General features: G+C 40.4%; 1 protein-coding gene across 1 annotated transcript in view; it reads left to right on the top strand.

The window, feature by feature from the left end:
- Positions 1-840: 840 nt before the first annotated feature.
- The window catches only part of LOC120526759 (cornifelin homolog), a 35,538-nt gene continuing 11,871 nt past the window's right edge, over positions 841-24,507 (top strand). Inside the window, exons 1-2 of the mRNA XM_039749909.1 lie at positions 841-887; positions 14,605-14,733. Coding sequence (XP_039605843.1) covers positions 14,625-14,733 — 109 coding nt within the window. The 5' untranslated portion in view covers positions 841-887; positions 14,605-14,624. The remainder of the gene's footprint in view (positions 888-14,604; positions 14,734-24,507) is intronic.

Below are 24,507 nucleotides of genomic sequence, written 5' to 3'. Positions count from 1 at the left end.
TCTTTTCCCCTCTCATATTCGTCTGCTTGATTCAATACCACATTGTAAAACTGTCCTCAAAACTTATCTTTTCAAACTGGCATACCAATTGTGAATTTTGCAGTGTTACTGCCTGTTATCTTTGTTTGCTAATTATTGTTTTTTAATTTATCACTCTGTTTTATTTTACTAATGTTTAATTTCATTGTAAGGTGACATTGAGTGTTAAGAAAGGCGCCTATTAAATAAAATGTATTATTATTATTATTATTATTATTATTATTATTATTATTATTATTATTATTATTATTATTATTATTATTATCCCATCCATCCATCCATTATCCAACCTGCTATATCCTAACTACAGGGTCACGGGGGAGCCGATCCCAGTCAACTAAGGGCGCAAGGCAGGAAACAAACCCCGGGCAGGGCGCCAGCTCACCGCAGGGCACACACACACCCACACACCAAGCACACACTAGGGACAATTTAGAATCGCCAATGCACCTAACCTGCATGTCTTTGGACTGTGGGAGGAAACCGGTGTACCTGGAGAAAAACCACGCAGACAATAAACAATTTCGCCGTCCTTCAGATGTGTCATTAAACCGAGACCCACACTCTGTGGTCATGAAAGATCCCTGGGCATCCTTCGTAAAGAGTAGGGTGTATCCCGATGTCCAGGCTAAGTTGTCCCCATGGCACAGTCATTCTGCCCCCCTAATCACCCCCTTGTCTGTAATTGGCTATCGGCTAATGTGTGGTGAGTGTACTGGCGCAAAAATGACTGCTGTCAAGTGGCTTCCCACTCTCTGAATCGCTTAGAGTAGTGCGAAAAGCACTATCTAAATGTACAGAATTATTTTCCCTTAAGTCGGAACTGATGACAAGGCTTAAAGTATTATGTAAGTATTCGGTTATTGATTTATTCGCTCCTAGATGTGTAATTTTTCTTTCGTGATTTTTTTTTTTGTAGTTTTGAGTTATAAACTTTCCCAAAATCAATGGTTCCTGCATATAGTAAGTAGCATACCGATCGTATGTTAGTTATAGTACGGGCGCTAATTAATGTTGCACCCCACAGTCCGCATCCACCTGGTTTCACTGTTAAGCCTCCATACGCATGCTGGATGCTTTCGGGGTGAGTCGTATTTTTAGCTGCCCCCAAACTTTTTCTAATTTTATTTGCCAAGTATATTATTTGGAAACGTTTAAGTATGTAGTAACTCAGTTGTTTCTCCCCAAGTTTTACATGTAGTTTTGTATGTTTAATTAAAAAAAAAAGTTAGCATTTATTGTTTATTGGTGCTACAGCGCTTAATGTAATTCGACGTGGTGTACAACGACCATATTTATATTTTGGGCTGTAATTTTTATTTTAAATATCTTATTTATATTGTATTAATAATTGTTTTTATAATAATTAGTAATCGATTTAATTTAATATTTAATGGGGATTGGGGAGAAGATGTTTGTCTGGCGTGACGCCCAGGTTTATTTATTTGTTATGAATATATAAGGTTATAAAGTCGGAATATTTTTATTGTGCAAGGGTAATGTATATTGTAAACAGTTTTTGATAGTGTAATGTGAATAATGTATGCAGTTGTATATCTACTGTGCTATGAAGAGAGCCAGACACGTGATAGTTGCAGTAGGGGGTGAATAAAACAAATTTCTGTTTCGCCTGTCATTGCAGGTTAGGTGGACTGGTGATTCTCAATTGACCCTAGTGTGTGCTTGGTGTGTGGGTGTGTTTGTCCTGCGGTGGGTTGGCACCCTGCCCCGGATTGGTTCCTGCCTTGTGCCCCGTGTTGGCTGGGATTGGCTCCAGCAGACCCCCGTGACCCTGTGTTCGGATTCAGCGGGATGAAAAATGGATGGATGGCCTGTCATTGCCTTTGTGTTGAGTTCTTTCCGACACACCCCGGAGTAGGGTGGGATCCTGTCGGTTACACTTGCAGTCAGCTACTTCTTCACATCTTTTGCAAAACAGTTTCTTACACAGTGTTAACAAAAGCAGAATATTCTACAATGTGTACATTAATCACCATCATCAAAAACGGATCCATTATTTGAGAAAATACGCTTAAGTATTCCACATTTTGGACCTGCATGTGACTCAACATATTAAAGTAAACTTTAATTTAACAAAGGACTCTGTCTTGTCACAAAACTGAAAAGTAGGTGGCCCAAAGTGATTTAACCCTTTACAGTTCCCATTAAACATTACAATGAATCCCATTTATCAGATGTTGGAGTGTGAATACTTTTCTGTCCCACCCAAGCACCCAAGTTGGGCTGAGCAAATGTCAGCTACATCTTAATAAAGGCATCTGTCTTGGCACAAAACTGTGAAAGGTACAGTTGCCCAATGTGATGTAACTCATCTGTAGAGGTCCAAAATGTGGAATAGATATAACAGATAGATAGATACTTTATTAATCCCAAGCGGAAATTCACATAATCCAGCAGCAGTATACTGATAAAAAACAATATTAAATTAAAGAGTGATAAAAATGCATGTAAAAGCAGACAATAACTTTGAATAATGTTAATGTTTGAATAATGTTAGCTAAACTGTGAAAGGTACAGTTGCCCAATGTGATATAACTCATCTGTAGAGGTTCAAAATGTGGAATAATAATAGAGTTGTTTATAATTATGTCAGTTCATATACATGTTGTAGATGTTCCAGCATTGTAGCATAGTATTTACGGCTTTGCACTTTAAACCCTGAGTTTGTGTGTTCAGGTCTTGATCAGAGGACTGGAGAGAGGGGAACTCAAAATGTCCAAAGCACTGACCTCAGTTGCATATAGAAAAAGTAGGATGCGGAAGGGTTAGAATGTCTAGATCGAGGAGAAAGGAATGCTTCCAGCCCTCACTCATTACATATACAGTAACGTCTGGCACAGATTTACCGGACTTGACACCAAGGATTGGAAAAAATTGGATGGCCTTTTAAGAGTCCTTTTAAAATCATGAGCCATTGGTATTTCACAAATCTGTTTATTCATGGTTATTTACTGTGTAGATCCTTTTACAGATCTAAATAAATAAAGTCTTGGTCTTGAACCTTAATGTGGGTAGGTCTTTTCGGAATCAAAAATGGCATGACTTTGCTCTGAAGAACCACCCTAGTAGCTTTTATTTTTAAGAATGTAGTATGCCAACAAAACAGAAATCTCAAAATGCATAGTAGGCTGTCTAGCAGGACATTAACAGATCAAGAAGACCTGAACATAGTCTGTGTTATTGTATGCAGGAAGAGTCACTTTAAACTTAGGAAATGTTTATTATGGAAACTGTTATGGAACCAAATGAAAGGTTCTTTCTGAAATCTCCATGTGGGTGGTTCTTTTGTGTACTAAAATTAATTCCCATATGACATTGCTCTGAAGAACCTCTTTTTTTATAGTGCGGTGTGGTGGCTCTGAGGCTTGGGAGCTAAATGGCAATCAAAAGGTTGCCGGTTCGAATCCCGTAAACACCAAAAAGGGACTCTGCTCTGTTGGGCCCTTGAGCAAGGCACTTAACCTGCAATTGCCGAGCATTTTGAGTAGTGAGAAAAGTGCTATATAAATGCAAAGAATTATTATTATTTATAGGTGACACTTAACAATACAATACCTGTCAAAAGTTTTAGGACACCTCAGTTTTTTTAGTTTTTATGGAAATGCATGCAGTTTAATGTCTTAATGTTTCATGAAATCAAGGCATAGAATAAATAAACAATGGCAAACAAAAAAATAAGTCAAGGAATTATTAAGTGTACAAAATTTAATTCACATTTTTGATTAGTTAAAGTAGCCACCTTTTGCAGATATAACAGCCTAACAAACAAAATGCCCGTCACTCTGTGCAAGTCAACAGCTCTGCCTCCAGCAAAAGTACTCCAGGCCATCACATTTCCTCCTTCATGTTTGACAGTTGGTGTCATACACAGAGGAATCATCCTTTCATCAACTCAATTGTGTACAAACACCCTGCGTGATGAACCAAAGATTTTAAATTTTGATCCGTAAGACTTTCTTCCAGTCTTCAGTAGTCCACAGCTGGTATTTCTTGGCACAGGCAAACCTCACTTTCTTATTTTGTCCTTTAAGGAAGTGGCTTTCTAACTGCCACTCGCCCGGTCCAACCTGCAGCATAAACTCTCCTCTTTACAGTAGAAACTGAGATTTGCACTTTTCGACCTCTGATAAGCTGTGCTTGAAGCAGTTGTGCTGTGAGGTGCCTGTCACGCAAACTGGTGACCCACAGAAGCTTGTCTTCTGATTGGGTTGTGATTTAGGGTCTGCCAGATCTCTTCCTATCAGAGTTTCTTCCTCTTTCCAATTGCGTTTGGATTGTGTAGACAACCATACTCACTTAACACTTTGATTTTTCTTTTCAATTTCTGAAACATTTCTACCCTTCTTAGGGTAATAATACTCTGTCTCATTTCGCTTGTTAATTGACATTTTCTTGCCATTATCACTGGAATTTACAGCTTTAATAATTTATATTGTCCAAGTATTACTCTGCTTTAAGAAAGACAGTTTTTTATGTAATCAAGAGAAGCTGGGACACCTGTGCAAACTGTTTGCTTCAACTTGCAAGGCTTAATTTATTTTAATTGCTGCCGAACTTTTGTAGGTTGTAACCTATTAGTTGTTCCCTGATGAAGGCCCGTTTGTAATATTCTGAAATTACCCTTTTTTCAGTTTTTGTTAATCTAAACTTTAAATTTAAATGTCTGGCAGTTTCACTCTCCTCTTTACAGTGGAAACTGAGACATGCACTTTTCGACATCTGTTAAGCTAGTGCTTGAAGTTGTTGTGCTGCGAGTGCGAGGCACCTGTTACGCAAACTGGTGACCCTCGGAAGCTTGTCTTCACTGTAAGAAAAACTGGACAAATTGATGTGTTCTAAAACTTTTGACCAGATGTGTACATACGGTACATCCGCCTAAATAAAAGGATAGGTGTCTGTGTGTCTGTGTCTGTGTGAATCCGGCTATGTTTCTGTCATTCCAACAGATGGCACATTGCAGACATTAACACTGCTTTTACAAATCCTGTACCAAATGGCATATAACAGAGACATATGCAAAATTTAACACGGGAGTCTGAATTGATTACTTAGATTTCATCTTGTCTTAGATGGGTAGTAAAACTAGTAAATATATAAATTCAAAAATAATCTAGTAAATTAAAAAGCAATGTATGTAAAAAATACTTGACTTTCAGATGAACCTGTGAATGTTGCAACCATAGATTAGAAAGAGGGACAATGGAGGCAATAGACTCTAAAATTTTAAATGGTACAACAGAATTAGTTCTAAAAATAAAACTGCAGAGAAGCATAGTAATCAGCAATTTTCTGCCTCAACTTCAAGAATATGAGTTCAAGTCTGAGCCCAGTCATTGACTAGTGATTTACAGGTACCCTGCATTCCTTCCACATCCCAAAAACCTGCTCCTTAATTTAATAGGGGGTGCAAAATACCCAGTGTAAGTGTAGTACATCTGTAGTTGTTAATCATTTAACATTCAGTGCTGTTGGGTTTGGTTTTGGCACAATCTAAAATAATTAATAGATGTAAGGATTCATAGAAAGACACACTAGACGGCCAGCTCAGACTCCATTATAAAAAAAAACCTCAGGAGTGGGTTGGCAGCTAGTTGGCCAAGGTCTACAGAACTTTGACTTTCTCTTGTACAAATTTAATCTCCTATTGTCCATTGGCATTAGTCAGTCAGTCAGTCATCTTCCAACCCACTATATCCTAACACAGGGTCACAGGGGTTCTGCTGGAGCCAATCTCAGTCAACACAGGGCGCAAGGCAGGAACAAATCCCTGGGCAGGGTGCCAGCCCACCGCAGTAGCTGTAGTTTATCACTAAATTAATGGAGAGATGTTGTTGGTTTTCAGTTATGTGTAATTAGTTCTAATTTGTTCTTTGTATTTACAAATGTGCATTTATATGTGCACGACTTCTGCATTTAGTAATTAGTTTAACCTATAATTGTATTTTAAATGTGAATTGCACTCAGTGAAGAGCACTATACATGTATACTTGATAGATGTATTCTGTTTAAAAATTAGGACCAGGGATGATCAAAGACAAAGAATGATTGAGCCTACACTCAGATGTACATGTATTTAGTGACAGTGTGTGAGCCATATGAGGAAAATATATTAAAAAAAATGCAACACAAGTTTTTATAAATAATCATACGTTCTCAACCTCTTTAACACTAGAATTACCAAAGCTTACGAAAAAACTTGTAAACCCGGGTCACCTTAAATCCGCTCGCACCTCTCTGTCATCGTCGTTTGTGTTGTAAATGTGTCGATAAGCCCAAGCTGCCTGCTATCCCATCCTCCCACCACTGCAGAAACGGCAAAAAGCTGTCCCAGCACCAGCCTTGTTTATCAGGGAGTGAGGTACCTAGAGCTGTATAGGCTAAAAAATATATTGTTACTTGGAAAACATGCATTTCATGTGTGTTCCATGTCTACTAAGATCTATGTAAGTGTAGGATGACAAGAAATGTTGAACACATACCTAAAAGACAAACGTTTTTCATGTTTTAGTACTAACGACAAAATTTTGACATGAACTGTATAATGTGTGAAGACTGAAGTCCAAATATCAAATGAGCACTTTCATAAAAGGTACAAATATAACAGAACAAATGCACTTTTATTTAAGACCATAACCGAAGAAAAAGAAATCGGGTTAGTGTGACTTGTTGTCATGACTTCTTTGGTAGTACAGCAGTAAGAACTGCTGACTCCTATTCAAAAGGTCACTGGTGTGAGCCTCCATGCTTCTCAAAATAAACGTTTTGAGTTGTGAGCTGCTCTTATTGTGTTACTATTATACAATAAAAACATACATTTGATTTGAGTCTGCGACAGCCTGTGTAAATGTATAGTACTTGTAAAGGTTAGTGTTTTTTTTATTCACAGGGCTCTAGAGTGCGACCAATTTGGTAATTTCTCAATTGTGCGACTAAAAAAAATCAAAGGTTGCACCGGTGCGACCAGCCATTCGAGGAGGAAAAAAAACGAAGCTCTGTGACTCTTAAAGTCTCCCTGTTGTTCAACAGCAGACACACATTAGGCCCATATCGTGGTCTAAACCAATCAGAGATAGTGAAGGGCGGATCCCACCCCCCTCTGATTGGCCGTGGTCCAGATATTCCTGTACGTGTGTGTACGTTTGAAAATAATGAGCCACATACGATCGAGTCCGAGCCCAGTGAAATTAAAAGGGGTAAAGTGTATACATTTCGAAAAGAGTGGCTTGACCAGTTTCCCTGGCTAAGATACAGTAAAGCCGATAATATAATGCACTGTATTTACTGTAAAGAGTGTGGGAAGACCATGGCCGGCAGTAGTGCATTTGTGACTGGTTCTAATACATTTAGAATTGAAACGCTGAAAAAGCGTAATGCATCTATAAAACACATTACATGCCGCGATAAATGCACTGCTCAAGTGTCCCCTCTCCCCGCTGCCTTTCAGCGGCAGGCAGCAACAAACAGATCATCAGACGAGGCCGAGATGATAATTAAGTTTAATGTTGCCTACAATATTGCAAAAGAAGAACTTCCCTTCACTAAATTCAAGTCCGAAATAATTCTTATGAAGAAAAATGGCTTGAACGTAAACCCGACATACAGCAATGATGTCACGTGCGCCCAATTTATAGGAGTCATCGCAGATACATTGAAAAAAGACGTCTGTGCAAATTGCGAACAGTGCGTACATGGCATTCCTGATCGACAGAGACACAGATATCGCCACAAAGGAATGCGTCATTGTGTACGGTCGTATCTTGCGGAGAGGAAGACCGGTGAATATACTTATTGGACACATTGAGGTCGAGCATGCTCATGCCCAAGTCTGGAAGATTTTGATGCTAGAGAGTGTGGCCAGCTGGTTTAGTCAAGGCCAAAGATCAAGAAGGCCAAACTACAGGAGTTGGCCATCCGAGGGGCATGTGACTGCAATGGAGGATATTCCATAAGACATTGAGCCATGAGATGTTCAGTTTGAAGCCCTTAAAACACTTAATTTAGATTTTCTTTTTAGTTAATTTATCTTGAGATTTTTTAAGTTTAAATTTCAGCCCAGTAAAGCACTTTAAGCACCAACACTTTTTTAGTAAGTTACCTTTCTTGTAGAATTGTGCATGCCTTCAAATAAAGAACTTTATATTGACCAGATTGTTAGTTAATCATTTACAAGTCAATATTGCCTATATGGACAGCGATTAAAAATAAATAAATAAATAAAGTGAACTTGTAAAACTGTGGTGTTAAATGTGATGCGGTTGAAAATTTGGGTGCACCTAACTTTTGTGCTGGTGCACCTAAGAAAAAAAGTTAGACGCACCAGTGCAACCAGTGCAACCAGTGCAAAAAGTTAGTCTAGAGCCCTGTATTCAGTTTTACTCTCTCAGTCGCATTCCTGCTCACCCTAATCTGAAACTGTTAGTTTTCAAATAAAGATGTGCTATAACAGAGGTGAACTCAGAAAGAAAGAGAACAGAAGCCTCCCCACAAGAAACGTTCACTCACATATAAGAACAACACAGCTGCACCATGCGTAAAGGCAAAAAATGGCACTGTTTGGATGCAGGAAGAGGTCCAGCGTCATCCTGCCAGTCAGTCTTCCCCACACCTATCCTTTCCTTCAATGAAGCAGCACGGCTTACACAGCTCGCCAACATATTGTGCAAAGTCCTGTTTGTGATTATGTTTTGTGATGGTCTTTATACAAGAAACATTTATATGTTACTTATATAAAAGTCAGAATGTTATTTAACTTGATTTATTTACTTATCTTCCTGCAGCGTAAAGTCACAAGTAGACTGCAGAGATTCCCGTGTTTGATCAACATGGGCATGCTCACAAATTACACATGTAATGCCACGAAAAATGCCTGTTGACACTTCAGTACGCGAGCAATGTTATGAGAATACAGTCAGGCTTCTTTTTTGGGCACATACGCCATCCAGATCTAAACACTAGCATGAAGAGTATGTAGCTGCAGTTGAAAGCTGCCGTCACACTTTTATCATCACTGTACTTTGTATATAAAAGTCAGATTGAATGTTACAGTCATATGAAAAAGTTTGTGATCCCCTCTCAGCCTGCATAATAATTTACTCTACTTTCAACAAAAACGATAACAGTGGTATGTCTTTCATTTCCTAGGAACATCTGAGTCCTGGGGTGTTTTCCAAACAAAGAATTAGTGAAGCAATATTTAGTTGCATGAAATTAAATCAAATGTGAAAAACTGGCTGTGCAAAAATGTGGTTCCCTTTGTAATTTTGCTGATTGAATGCATGTAACTGCTCAATACTGGTTACTTGCAACACCAAATTGGTTGGATTAGCTCTTTAAGCCTTGAACTTCATAGACAGGTGTGTCCGATCATGAGAAAAGGTATTTAAGGTGGTCGATTGCAAGTTGTGCTTCCCTTTGACTCTCCTCTGAAGAGTGACAGCATGGGATCCTCAAAGCAACTCTCAAAAGATCAGAAAACAAAGATTGTTCAGTCTCATGGTTTAGGGGAAGGCTATAAAAAGCTATCTCAGAGGTTTAAACTGTCAGTTTCAACTGTAAGGAATGCAACCAGGAAATGGAAGGCCACAGGCACAGTTGCTGTTAAACCCAGCAGGTCTGGCAGGCCAAGAAAAATACAGGAGCGGCATATACACAGTATTGTGAGAATGGTTACAGACAACCCACAGATCACCTTCAAAGACCTGCAAGAACATCTTGCTGCAGATGGTGTATCTGTACACCATTCTACAATTCAGTTCCATTTGCACAAAGAACATCTGTATGGCAGGGTGATGAGAAAGAAGTCCTTTCTGCAGTCACGCCACAAACAGAGTCACTTGTATGCAAATGCTCATTTAGACAAGCCTGATTCATTTTGGAACAAAGTGCTTTGGACTAATGAGACAAAAATGTAGTTATTTGGTCATAACAAAAAGCGTTTTGCATGGCGGAAGAAGAACACCGCATTCCAAGAAAAACACCTGCTACCTACTGTCAAATTTGGTGGAGGTTCCATCATGCTGTGGGGCTGTGTGGCTAGTTTAGGGACTGGGGCCCTTGTTAAAGTCAAGGGTTGGATGAATTCAACCCAATATCAACAAATTCTTCAGGATAATGTTCAAGCATCAGTCACAAAGTTGAAGGTATGCAGGGGTTGGATATTCCAACAAGACAATGACCCAAAACACAGTTTGAAATCTACAAAGGCATTCATGCAGGGGGAGAAGTACAATGTTCTGGAATGGCCGTCACAGTCCCCTGACTTGAATATTATCGAAAATCTATGGGATGATTAGAAGCAGGCTGTCCATGCTTGGCAGCCATCAAATTGAACTGAACTGGAGAGATTTTGTATGGAAGAATGGTCAATAATACCTCAATCTAGAATCCAGACACTCATCAAAGGCTATAGGAGGCGTCTAGAGGCTGTTATATTTACAAAAGGAGGCTCAACTAAGTATTGATATCATATCTCTGTTGGGGTACCCAAATTTATGCACCTGTCTAATTTTGTTATGATGCATATTGCATATTTTCTGTTAATTCAATAAACTTAATGTCACTGCTGAAATACTACTGTTTCCATAAGGCATGTCATATATTTAAAGGAAGATGCTACAGTGGGATGCAAAAGTTTGGGCAACCTTGTTAATAGTCATTATTTTCCTGTATAAATCGTTGGTTGTTACGATAAAAAATGTCAGTTAAATATATCATATAGGAGACACACACAGTGATATTTGAGAAGTGAAATGAAGTTTATTGGATTTACAGAAAGTGTGCAATAATTGTTCAAACAAAATCAGGCAGGTGCATAAATTTGGGCACCGTTGTCATTTTATTGATTCCAAAACTTTTAGAACTAATTATTGGAACTCAAATTGGCTTGGTAAGCTTAGTGACCCCTGACCTACATACACAGGTGAATCCTATAATGAGAAAGAGTATTTAAGGGGGTCAATTGTAAGTTTCCCTCCTCCTTTAATTTTCTCTGAAGAGTAGCAACATGGGGGTCACAAAACAACTCTCAAATGACCTAAAGACAAAGATTGTTCACCATCATGGTTTAGGGGAAGGATACAGAAAGCTGTCCCAGAGATTTAAGCTGTCTGTTTCCACAGTTAGGAACATATTGAGGAAATGGAAGACCACAGGCTCAGTTCAAGTTAAGGCTCGAAGTGGCAGACCAAGAAAGATTTCGGATAGACAGAAGCGACGAATGGTGAGAACAGTGAGTCAACCCACAGACCAGCACCAAAGACCTACAACATCATCTTTCAGCAGATGGAGTCACTGTGCATCATTCAACCATTCGCGACTTTACACAAGGAGATGCTGTATGCGAGAGTGATGCAGAGGAAGCCTTTTCTCTGCCCACAGCACAAACAGAGCCGCTTGAGGTATGCTCAAGCACATTTGGACAAGCCAGCTTCATTTTGGAATAAGGTGCTGTGGACTGATGAAACTAAAATTGAGTTATTTGGGCATAACAAGGGGCGTTATGCATGGAGGAAAAAGAACACAGCATTCCAAGAAAAACACCTGCTACCTACAGTAAAATATGGTGGTGGTTCCATCATGCTGTGGGGCTGTGTGGCCAGTGCAGGGACTGGGAATCTTGTCAAAGTTGAGGGACGCATGGATTCCACTCAGTATCAGCAGATTCTGGAGACCAATGTCCAGGAATCAGTGACAAAGCTGAAGCTGCGCCGGGGCTGGATCTTTCAACAAGTCAACGACCCGAAACACTGCTCAAAATCCACTAAGGCATTCATGCAGAGGAACAAGTACAACGTTCTGGTATGGCCATCTCAGTCCCCAGACCTGAATATAATTGAAAATCTGTGGTGTGAGTTAAAGAGAGCTGTCCATGCTTGGAAGCCATCAAACCTGAATGAACTAGAGATGTTTTGTAAAGAGGAATGGTCCAAAATACCTTCATCCACAATCCAGACTCTCATTGGAACCTACAGGAAGCGTTTAGAGGCTGTAATTTCTTCAAAAGGCGGATCTACTAAATATTGATTTCATTTCTTTTTTGTGGTGCCCACATTTATGCACCTGCCTGATTTTGTTTGAACAATTATTGCACACTTTATGTAAATACAATAAACTTCATTTCACTTCTCAAATATCACTGTGTGTGTCTCCTATATGATATATTTAACTGACATTTTTTATCGTAACAACCAACGATTTATACAGGAAAATAATGACTATTAACAAGGTTGCCCAAACTTTTGCATCACACTGTACTTTGAAAGCTCAGCCAATGATAAACAAAACTCCAAAGAGTTAAGAGGGGTTCCCAAACTTTTTCATATGACCGTATTTACCTTGATTTATTTGCTTATCTTCCTTTGATCGACACGGGCATGCTGACACAGTACATGTACACTGAAGTGACTTCAACTTCAGGTGGAAACTCCACGCAACAATTGTTATGGTTCTGCCTTTGTGTAGAAACAGTTTCATAAGCTTTATGACCTTCGTCTCGGAAAGACTTTCTCCAATGGGACGACTGGGATCTTTTCCTGAAAAAGATCAAACACAGTTGTGTTGGGTGTGACAGGAGGATAGGTGTGAGGCAGACTGACTGGCAAGATGACACCGGACCTCGTCCTTTATCCAAATGGTGCCATGTTTCGCCTTTACGCCTGTTGGAGCTGTGTTGTTCTTTCATGTGAGTGGACATTTCTTGTGGGGAGGGCTTTTATTTTCTTTCTCCGATGTAGAACCCTCATCCTCATCTGAGTTGACCTCTCTTATTTATATCTGTTATTCTTCACTTTAAGCAAAAGAATATTAAGTGGTTGTTTCCTGAAGAGGCATTAGCTCTCTTGGAAATGTGTTTTTTTTAAATTGCGGCATATTAAGTAACTAAACAATATAGTAATATACCAGAAAAGGCGATATCCCTCTCATCGTGATTACGGGGTACAAGAATCACATGAGAAAAAATATACTTTAGCTTACATTTACTGACGGTTAACACGGTTACAGACGGGGGCATATGGACATACTTTATCCAGGTGGGAATCTGGATCAACACAGGCTGCCATTTTCTCGTCTCCACGCTGGGAGGTTTTTCGGAACTTTGCCGACTCAGCCTCAAAGGGTATGGCTGTTGTCCAAGCCTTTAAATAATGTCTTGCTTCACTTGCTGGTCTTCTCTGTATCAAAATAAGGGCTGAACTCCTTCTCCACAAAATACAGAAATATCATAGTGCTTACATGCCGGTCCTCATTCTCCTAATAAGGAAAGAAGATTTTGTGCTGACAGAGGACAGAAATACACTATCTTGTGTTTAAGCTGACTATACAATCCTCCAGTTGTCTTTGGCTATCTAATCCAATGCTTGGCTAACAATTCTAACTGCTGAGCCTCTGTGTGCCAAATTTAACATGCACATGTGAAAAAATCCATACCAGTGAGCATAGAGACAGTGACATTAATATTAAAGAAAAATGTAGTATAACAGAGGTGACATGAGTAAAGTGTTTAAAGTTATGAAGGGAATTAGTACAGTGGATCGAGGCTTGTATTTTAAAATGAGTTCATCAAGAACACGGGGACACAGTTGGAAACTTGTTAAGGGTAAATTTCGCACAAACATTAGGAAGTTTTTCTTTACACAAAGAACGATAGACACTTGGAATAAGCTACCAAGTAGTGTGGTAGACAGTTAGGGACTTTCAAAACTCGACTTGATGTTTTCTTGGAGGAAATAAGTGGATAGGACTGGTGAGCTTTGTTGGGCTGAATGGCGTGTTCTCGTCTAGAGCGTTCTAATGTTCTAATGTTATAGCACGCCTTTATTTGAAAACTAACACTGTCAGATCGTGTGAACACGACTAAGAGAGTAAAACTGAATAAAAAAAAAGTTATTATGTTATGTTATTGCATAATAGTAACAATAAGAGTTGCTCACTACTCAAAATGTTTATTTTGGGATGTGGGAAGGCTCGAACTTTCAAACTTTTAATAGGAGTCAGCAGTTCTTACCACTGTACTACCAAAGAAGTCGCAACAACAAACTACATTAACCCGATTTCTATTTTTTCGGTTATAGTCTTGAATAAAAGTGCACTTGTTCTGTTATATTTGTACGTTTTGTGAAAGTGCTTATTCAATATTTGGACTTCAGTCTTCACAAATTATACAATTCATGTCAAAATTTTGTCATTAGTACTAAAACATGTAAAACGTTTGTCTTTTAGGTATGTGTTCAACATTTCTTGCATTACCTGTCATCCTACACTTAGATAGATATTTGTAGACACGGACCATACATGAAATGCATGTCTTCCAGATAACGGTATATTATTTAGCCTATACAGCTCTAGGTACCTCACTCCATGATAAACAAGGCTTGAGCTGGGATAGCTTTTTGCCATTTCTGTGCAGTGGGAGGATGGGATAGTAGGCTGCTTGTTGCTTGGGCTTATCGACACATTTTCAACACAAAATATGCTAAATGGAGAGGTGCGAACAGATTTAAGGTAGGTCTTTAACAGTTCTGTTTTTTGTTATTCTTTCATTTTTAGAACGGATATCAAAAATCACAATGGCAACATTTAACCAGCCTCAATCTGTGATTACCCAGCAAGTTACTGTTATGAAAAGACCTGAATGGAGCACAGACATGTGTGACTGTTGTGATGACATGGGCATTTGTAAGTATCTATCTATCTATCTATCTATCTATCTATCTATCTATCTATCTATCTATCTATCTATCTATCTATCTGTCTGTCTGTCTGTCTGTCTGTCTGTCTGTCCAGTTACAGACAGCTACTTAGAAGTATCCCAGAGGAGTGTGTTTCTTACAAAAATTAAGAAATATTGGAGGTTTACAGCACTTTTCTGACAGATCTCCCGTACATTTTTAAATAACATCTGGTCCTACTTCCTCTTGTCCCCTTGAAAAAATCTTTTCCTCCTGACTCCAAACCTTATAGGCTATTTGATCACCAGGTGTTTTCAACCCTTTATCAGAGATTACTTCTATGCCTAATCTGAAATTCATTACCATGAACAGTATCGCCACTAGAAACCTTAAGACAACAAAGTGAGTTATAACAAACGGGTTGTTAATGACGTTACTCATGATCGTGAGTGATCGTTGCCTCCTGGAGGTTTCTCCGTACTTGAAAGGCAGCTCCTTAACTCCTCCCAAGCGTCGGCCATTGCACATAGGTCACTCCCGCTGGCGATATTGCTCTGCTTGCCCTTCCTCTTCCCCATTTTGGACTTGGATTTTTCGGGTTTTGGCGATGTTGTGGTGAGTCCTGACGCCGTTGTCTTCTTGGGGTTCACTGCCCATAGAAAATTTGAATACAGGTCCTCTGCAAATGACGCTAGAGTATCCTCCCGACTACGTCACTGTGGTAGATAGGGGGCGCTCTTGCTCCCTTGAACCCCTGTCCACGACTCCAGACACCAGGTAAAAGTCCTCAAGTTGACTTTATTTTTATGCCACAGTGCACAAAGCACACTCTACACCACTATACTCATATAAATCACTCACAATACTACAATAAACAATCTTCCAGCTCCCAGACACGTTGCCACCCTTCCACCCAGCTCAGCTCACCGTCTGGGAGCTCCCACAGTCCTTTTATACTCCCTGACCCAGAAGTGTTCCTAGCCAACAGTCCACAAGTACTTATTCCTTCCGGGTCAGGGTAAACAGTACCTTTTTTTTCAGCCCGGAAACCCGTCGCTCTTCCTATGACGAACTTCCGGGTCATAGGGCACGAAGAACTCTTCGGTCCTCCCTGCAGCTCCCTCTCGTGGCCCCCATGGCATCCAGCAGGGCGTTGCATAAAAACTCCATTTTCCATAATGCCCTGCTGGTCTTCTGGGGACCTCCATGCTGCAAGGAGGGCTCTACCTGGCAGCTTGGGGGTATTGGCTGGGATAAATGACTGGCCATCCTCCACTATATATATATATATATATATATATATATACATATATATATATATACATATATATATATATATATATATATATATATATATATATATATACACTAATAAAAGGCAAAGCCCTCACTCACTCACTCACTCATCACTAATTCTCCAACTTCCCGTGTAGGTAGAAGGCTGAAATTTGGCAAGCTCATTCCTTACAGCTTACTTACAAAAGTTGGGCAGGTTTCATTTTGAAATTCTACGCGTAATGGTCATAACTGGAACCTATTTTTCTCCATATACTGTAATGGATGTTAGCCTGATGGCCGTGGGGAGTGGGGATGCGTGTGACATCATCACACCTCCCACGTAATCATGTGAACTGACTATGACCGCAGTACGTAGAAAAGAAGGAAGAGCTCCCAACAATAAAACAGCGGAGAACCCGTGGATTAAATAAAAACGCTGCTTAGTTGGCGAAGCAATGAAAAACGTGTAGAATTTCGAAATGAAACCTGCCCAACTTTTGTAAGTAAGCTGTAAGGAATGAGCCTGCCAAATTTCAGCCTTCTACCTACATGGGAAGTTGGAGAATTAGTGATGAGTGAGTCAGTGAGTCTGATGTTGGAAAGTTCAATATGGCGTCCGACAGTGGCGTCATACCACTGAAATAAATATGTACATCGGTTTCGGTTAGCGCAGGGAAGCTGCCTACCAAATTTCGTGAAGATTGTGCCATAAGTAAGAAAGTTCAACATGGCGGACGTTGTTGACCGTTATGACCATTACGCGTAGAATTTTAAAATGAAACCTGCTTAACTTTTGTAAGTAAGCTGTAAGGAATGAGCCTGCCAAATTGCAGCCTTCTACCTACATGGGGAGTTGGAGAATTAGTGATGAATGAGTGAGTCAGTCAGTCAGTCACTCAGTGAGGGCTTTGCCTTTAATTAGTATAAACTAGCAAAATACCCACACTTCGCAGCGAAGAAGTAGTGTGTTAAAGAAGTAATGAAAAAGAAAACGAAACATTTTAATAATAACATAACATGATTGTAATTGTTTTGTCATTGTCATGAGTGTTGCTGGCATATATATATATATATATATATATATATATATATATATATATACATATTTACATATATACACACACATATACATACACATCTATCTATCTATCTATCTATCTATATATATATATATATATATATATATATATATATATCTATATATATCTATATATATATATATATATATCCTTTGGGGTGCGAGCAGCTATTGCTGGGGGTGCCAGAATCCATCGAGGAAGAAAAATGAAAAACATTATTTGTACAAAATCTTAATTTATCTATCCATTCCTAAATAATGAAATGAGCAGGCTATTTCGTATCAGTGCAATATGCTGCTTGTTATAACGGATGCTGTTACGTGCACTTAGTGCTGCGTGGGTATTATGAACTATCGTATCTGTTCAAGTTGTATTTAAATTTTAAATATAAGTAATTTTTATTTGGTGGACAGAAATATGTTTAGTAGGAATGTAAGTTAAATTTAGTCATCATTGCATAATTTTTTCTTCACCATAGAAATTTAAAGACTAAATTGAACTTCCATTCCTACCAAAGATATTTCTGGCGACTAAATAGAACCTACTTATATCCAAATTCGAGCTATTGAGCTGTCGCCTGCCTGCCTGAATAAGTCACCCTCGCTTCTTACTTTTTTACCGTTCATTTAATCATGGCTATTCGTGGAAAAATTATAACATGGAAGGAGGATCACACGGAGTATGGCTTTACCAAAACAATTATTTATGGCGAATAAAGTATCCATCATTCATAAAGCTTCAATTGGTGATCTGTTTTTCTGCGTTAACCTCATATTTTTTCATACTTCTTCTCAAACCAAAGGGGTGCGAGGGTAAAATGAATCAGGAAGTGCATATATATATATTAAATATATTGAAATAGTTTTACTGTCAAATAATGCAAACAGTACGCGGCACGTGTTTCGCCCTAATTCTGGGCTTATCAGGCAGTACGCACTCACTGCACGCCGTCTCGGGAATCGAACCTCGGACGTCGGCGCTAGAGGTGAAGCCTCTCATGTTGTGCCAGGGTGTGTGGTTTGTTTATTTGACAGTATGTAGATTGGTGTGTGTGTGTGTATATATATATATATATATATATATATATATATATATATATATATATATATATATATATATATATATATATATATACTGCTCAAAAGAATTAAAGGAACACTTTTAATCAGAGTATAGCATAAAGTCAATGAAACTTATGGGATATTAATCTGGTCAGTTAAGTAGCAGAGGGGGTTGTTAATCAGTTTCAGCTGCTGTGGTGTTAATGAAATTAACAACAGATGCACTAGAGGGGCAACAATGAGATGACCCCAAAACAGGAATGGTTTAACAGGTGGAGGCCACTGACATTTTTCCTCCTCATCTTTTCTGACTGTTTCTTCACTAGTTTTGCATTTGGCTACAGTCAGTGTCACTACTGGTAGCATGAGGCGATACCTGGACCCTACAGAGGTTGCACAGGTAGTCCAACTTCTCCAGGATGGCACATCAATACGTGTCATTGCCAGAAGGTTTGCTGTGTCTCCCTGCACAGTCTCAAGGGCATGGAGGAGATTCTAGGAGACAAGCAGTTACTCTAAGAGAGCTGGAGAGGGCCATAGAAGGTCCATAACCCATCAGCAGGACTAGTATCTGCTCCTTTGGGCAAGGAGGAACAGGATGATCACTGCCAGAGCCCTACAAAATGACCTCCAGCAGGCCACTGGTGTGAATGTCTCTGACCAAACAACCAGAAAGACTTCATGAGGGTGACCCAAGGGCCCCATGTCCTCTAATGGGCCCTGAGCTCACTGCCCAGCAGCATGCAGCTCGATTGGCATTCGCCATAGAATACCAGAATTGGCAGATGCACCACTGGTGCCCTGTGCTTTTACAGATGAGAGCAGGTTCACCCTGAGCACGTGACAGAAGTGAAAGGGTCTGGAGAAGCCATGGAGAACATTATGCTGCCTGTAACATCATTCAGCATGAGCAGTTTGGTGGTGGGTTAATGATTGTCTGGGGAGGCATATCCATGGAGGGTCACACAGACCGCTACAGGCTTGACAAAGGCACCTTGGCTGCCATTAGGTATCAGGATGAAATCCTTGGACCCATTGTCAGACCCTATGCTGGTACAGTGGCTCCTGGTGCACGACAATTCCTGGCCTCATGTGGTGAGAGTATGCAGGCAGTTCCTGGAGGATGAAGGAATTGATACCATTGACTGGCCACCACACTTTCCTGACCTAAATCCAATAGAACACCTCTGGGACATTATTTTTGGTCCATCCAATGCCACCAGGTTGCACCTCAGACTGTCCAGGAGCTCAGTGATGCCCTGGTCCAGATCTGGGAGGAGATCCCCACAACACCATCTGTCATCTCATTAGAAGCATGCACCGATGTTGTCAGGCATGTATACAAGAACACAGGGGCCATACAAAGTGCTGCGTACAATTTTGAGTTGCTGCAATTAAATTTTGGCAAAATGGACTAGCCTGCCACATAATTTTTCACTCTGATTTTTGGGGCGTCTTTGAATTCAGGGCTCTGTAGGTTGATCATTTTCATTTCCATCAAACGATGTGGCATCCTTTCGTTCCTAACACATTACCCAGTCTATATCAGTATAGATATCCAGGAGGATTTCTTTTTCCCATTGAGATCTGATGTGTTTTCAAAGTGTTCCTTTAATTTTTTGAGCAGTTTATATATATATATATATATATATATATATATATATATATATATATATATATATATATATATATATATCACACATGTGCGATTAGGTCAAAGTCAAAGAGCCTAAAGGTGAGTGAAACATCGCGAGATAGAGGGTTATCACGTGGTACTTACCCAAATCTCTTTTGGTCAACAGAACACCAGAAGAAAAATAGTTCCTCCACTTCCAGGTTCCAAAATGGCCGTGACGACGCCACTTCCGGCCAACCATGATGATGTCACTTCCGGCTCCATCAATCCACCTCACTTCCGTCCAATCATGATGACGTTGTTTCCGGTTCCTGTTTCCAACGTCACTTCCTGCCGATCATTTCCTGTACCATAATCCTGTTCTGTATAAAGCCGCCATTTTGTCAAAGAAAGTTGTTCACTGTTTTACTTTTGGAAACTCTGAATCATTTACATTCTTTATTGTCTGGATGACAATATATGGGGACGGTCCCCAAAACTTTGTTTTTGTTTGTGCTGTCTTCTTTGGGGAAGAATAAACACCACAATATATATATATATATATATATTACTTTTGAGAATGCAACGTATAGTTTTGTCCAGGAGGAAAGCAATGTACGTTTTTTTTTGCTCGTTTATTACGATTATATAGATATTCATTGATTCCCTTGTTTAGCTGACTGTCTGCTCTTATAAGACGCTCCACTGTTTTTTTGTGAAACAACCTTTACACAGCTTCTACGCTCTTTTATAAATGAACGACATATGAAGCCATCACCTTGTCAATTGTGTAATGCATTTTTTGAACAGGTTTGATGCATGGAAGTGATCACTCGTACTGCATTCAGTAAGTTCACGTGAGCTGCTCTCTTGTGTGATGTTGCGATGTCCACGGCTTATTTTAATGTTAGCTAAGACCCGGCAATTAAAAGTTTCTGGCTGCAGTCCGGTTGTAATATGACAAAGCTGTGCAAGCTCACTCTTGAGAATGCAACGTATAGTTGTCCAGGAGAAAAGCAATCTTGCCTGAAATCAATGGTATCGTTTTGTAGGGTCTGTCTGTGAGACTTATTATTTGTCATCGCCAGGGCTGTGGAGTCGGTAGATAAATACTCCGACTCCGACTCCTCAGTTTCTAAATATTCCGACTCCGACTCCAACTCCTCTGTATGTATATACTATGCTAATGTATTTTCTACATCCATTGAAGGAAAGGAAGGCAACATACATGTCATTTCACCACAGAACTACTGGCTAGGAAGCCAACACTCTACTATAATGCCAGATTAAAGACAAACACAATTGATTGGCGGCCGCAGATTGCGGGTGTCCACATGGACAGGCAGATCCAGCTTGCCGAAAATCTCGACCACCGCCCCCATCCAAAGTAATGTGATGCCTCTGTCTGCTGCAGTGGCTGTCTCCTCTGTCAGCCAGCCGGAAGTTTAGTGCATTGTGTCACTCACCGGCCAGCTGATCAGCAGAACGAGCCTCTGCTGGAGACAGGTAGGGAGATCTGTGTTCTTGGCTCCTTCGGCCCCCTTCACTAGCGCATAGCAAAGGGGAGCTGACGGAGCTGAGAACACACCAGATGATTTTTCAGGCGTTTGACGCGTGATGACTCGTTGAACGGCCGAAAAATCGGCAGTGCATCTGTAAATGTATGGGGGGCTTTAGGCTAGGTTCACAGTTCCCTGTAACAGTGGAACACAACACAATGGAAAGCGGTGCCGCACCTTACCTGTGCATTACATCCCATATAGTGACGCATACAGTCAATAAAAAGCATGCTTCATGGTTACTTGACATGTTCGTTTTGTGGTAACATTATGCACTGCATGCAATGGGCTTTATTCTTACAGCAGAGAAGTAGTTCATTATGACTGTTTGTGAATTGGGACATTTCAACTTACTTTTTTAATTCCCATTTAAATTTAGTCGGAGTCAGTTAACTTTTTGCCGACTCCGACTCCAGGTACCTAAAATTGTCTCCGACTCCTCGACTCCGACTCCACAGCCCTGGTCATCGCGCAGCAGAGCCTTACTGGAAATTTGAGGCATCTGAACTGAAATGGGAGCAGAGGGTATAAAGGGGACGCAAGGAATACATTGAGTCTGGAGAAACTCTAGAAACAGTGTGTGTATTAACTTGTGGATTTTTCTGCGAGTATTTGGTGGCAGTGTGACAAAGTTGATTCCGCAAGACCGCGTTAGCTGTGGAGCTCAACTCGGAGCATATTCTTTTCCTACCTTGTCAATTGTGTAATGCGTTTATTGAACAGGTTTGATGCATGGAAGTGATCACTCATACTGCTTTCAGTCAGTTCACGTGAGCTGCTCTCTTCTGTGATGTTGCAATGTCCACGGCTTTATTTAATGTTAGCTAAGACCCGGCACTTAAAAGTTTCTTGCTACAGCAATTTGAACTCCGTTACAAAGTGATCCAAAGTCTCGTTCATACCTCGTGTCTTCTCAAGAAACTTGTATCTCGCGAATAAAGTATTTGGCGTTTATTTATTGACTAGCAAAATACCCGCGCTTCGCAGCGGAGAAGTAGTGTGTTAAAGAAATTATGAAAAAGAAAAGGAAACATTTGTCACTGTTGCTTGAGTGTTGCTGTCATATACAGTGTATATACCAAAATACCCGCGCTTCGCAGCGATGTCGTGTGTTAAAGAAGTTATGAAAAAGAAAAGAAAACATTTTAAAGATAACGTAACATGATTGTCAAAGTAATTGTTTTGTGTATTTGGCAGCAGCGTCACAAAGTTGTTTTCGTCTAGCTGCATCAGAAAATGTACCACAACGTCTGACACGCCTCCTTTTTACTGTTTTCTCACAGCTTGGATTGCTGCTGTCATAATGGGTTTGAGTCTACATATATATATATATATATATATATATATATATATATATATATTGTGAAAGCTGGCCCCGGCACAGACAGACGGACATCAATTTGTCACCCATCACACTGTTTATTTACACTATTTACAAATACAGAAGTCCAGTGCACACTCACGAACCCCAGTGCCTCTTGCACTGATTCCCCCAAAGTCCAGGGCCCACAGTCTCTTTGCCTTCCTGGCGCCTCCCGTCCTCTCTCTCAGTTCAGTCTTTCTGCCTCCCGACTTCCACCACCGACTGGAGGGAGGCGGCCTCTTAAATAAGGCTCCCGGATGAGGCCCAGGTGTTCCGTCGTTAGCCACGCCAAGCGTGGCGGAAGTGTCGGCTGTCTTCCTGGCAGCTCTCCGGTGCCACACAAAGTCTTCCCGGCACTTCCTGGTGTGGCGGAAGTGGCCGGGCTCCCGGGATAATTAGGCCCCGGGGCGCCGCCTGGCGGTGGCCACGGGTCCCTACAGGGCTGGGCTTCAAAGCCCTGTACCCGAGCCCCCTGCCTAACCAGGATGGACGCCCCACTCTGTCTGGAGGAGGCACTCGCCCTCCTCCGGTCCTCCAAGGCGTCCCGGCCGGGCTCCAGCCCCGACCGGCAACCGCACGGGATAAACCGGCATCGGGGCGCCGCCTGGCAGTGACCACGGGCCCCTACAGGGAAGGGCTTCCATGCCCTCAACCCGTGGCCCCCAACAGAACCAGGACGGACGCCCCCTCGCGGTCTGGAGGAGGCACAAGCCTCCTCACGTCCTCCTAGCGTCGCGGGCTCCAGCCGCCGGGGCCAATATATATATATATATATATATATATATATATATACACATACACATACATATCTTCATATCTCTATACATATCTACATATACACATATATATATATATACATGCCTATCTACATTATATATACACACATACATACACACACACAAATTATATATATGTGTGTGTGTATGTATGTGTGTGTGTGTATATATATACAATGTAGATAAGTGTGTGTGTGTGTATATATATATATATATATATATATATATATATATATATATATACATACAAACATACACACAGGTATATATATGTGTATATATATGTATGTGTCTATATGTGTGTGTATAGCTTTGGTCACTGAGTGCAAGGGAAAAATAATAAAATGTAGTCTATAAGTTATTAAACAGTAAAACATTAACGTTTTAAGAAGTACAGGTACATTGAGCACTACTGGAGTGGTTGCGGGTAAACTACATTTTAAAGACGGTGTAACAGAATAGGTAAGTAGTACTAACAGCAGCTAAAATGTATATGATTCATCTCTCGGTAGTTGATCCCTTTTGAAAGGCGCTACACGACGGCTGTGGTATAGAAATTACATTTTCTATGTGAATGTCCAAATTTCTGCCTCTGGTAATGTGCCTTACCGCCATTTAAAGAAAATTAGTTTTGTGTCCTTTGCAGTGTTAAGAGAGAAAGGCTTTGGTTTGGGATAAAAGGAAAAAAGGTGTAAAGAAAGGAAACTTGCCTTTTTCTTTTATATAGTATAGAGAGATGTGTTCGCTGACGATATGAGCGCCTTTTGGGGACAGTCGCGGTGGGTCTTGTGTAGACTGGTGAGACGTCCCGGCCATTAATCGGCTGTGATGGCACTGTCAGTCCTCCATTCCTGTGCGTGTCTTCATAATCCGAGCTGACGACCTCATAATCGTATACGTGCAAAAGAAAGTGCGAATCGCCTCAAATTAGTTTGCTGCAATGTAGAAAAGGGGTCCCGTGTTTGCACTTGTCTGGGCTATAGCTCAGGGGGAGGATGAAAAAAATTAAAAGTGCTCACTTTGACTTAAAGCAGAAGTGCAGTCAGCGTC

The sequence above is a fragment of the Polypterus senegalus genome, chromosome 3, assembly GCF_016835505.1.
Source record: "Polypterus senegalus isolate Bchr_013 chromosome 3, ASM1683550v1, whole genome shotgun sequence".
NCBI classification, from domain to species: domain Eukaryota; kingdom Metazoa; phylum Chordata; class Cladistia; order Polypteriformes; family Polypteridae; genus Polypterus; species Polypterus senegalus.
Note: the sequence above shows the minus strand (reverse complement) of the source record. Positions and strands in the feature narration are given on the sequence as shown.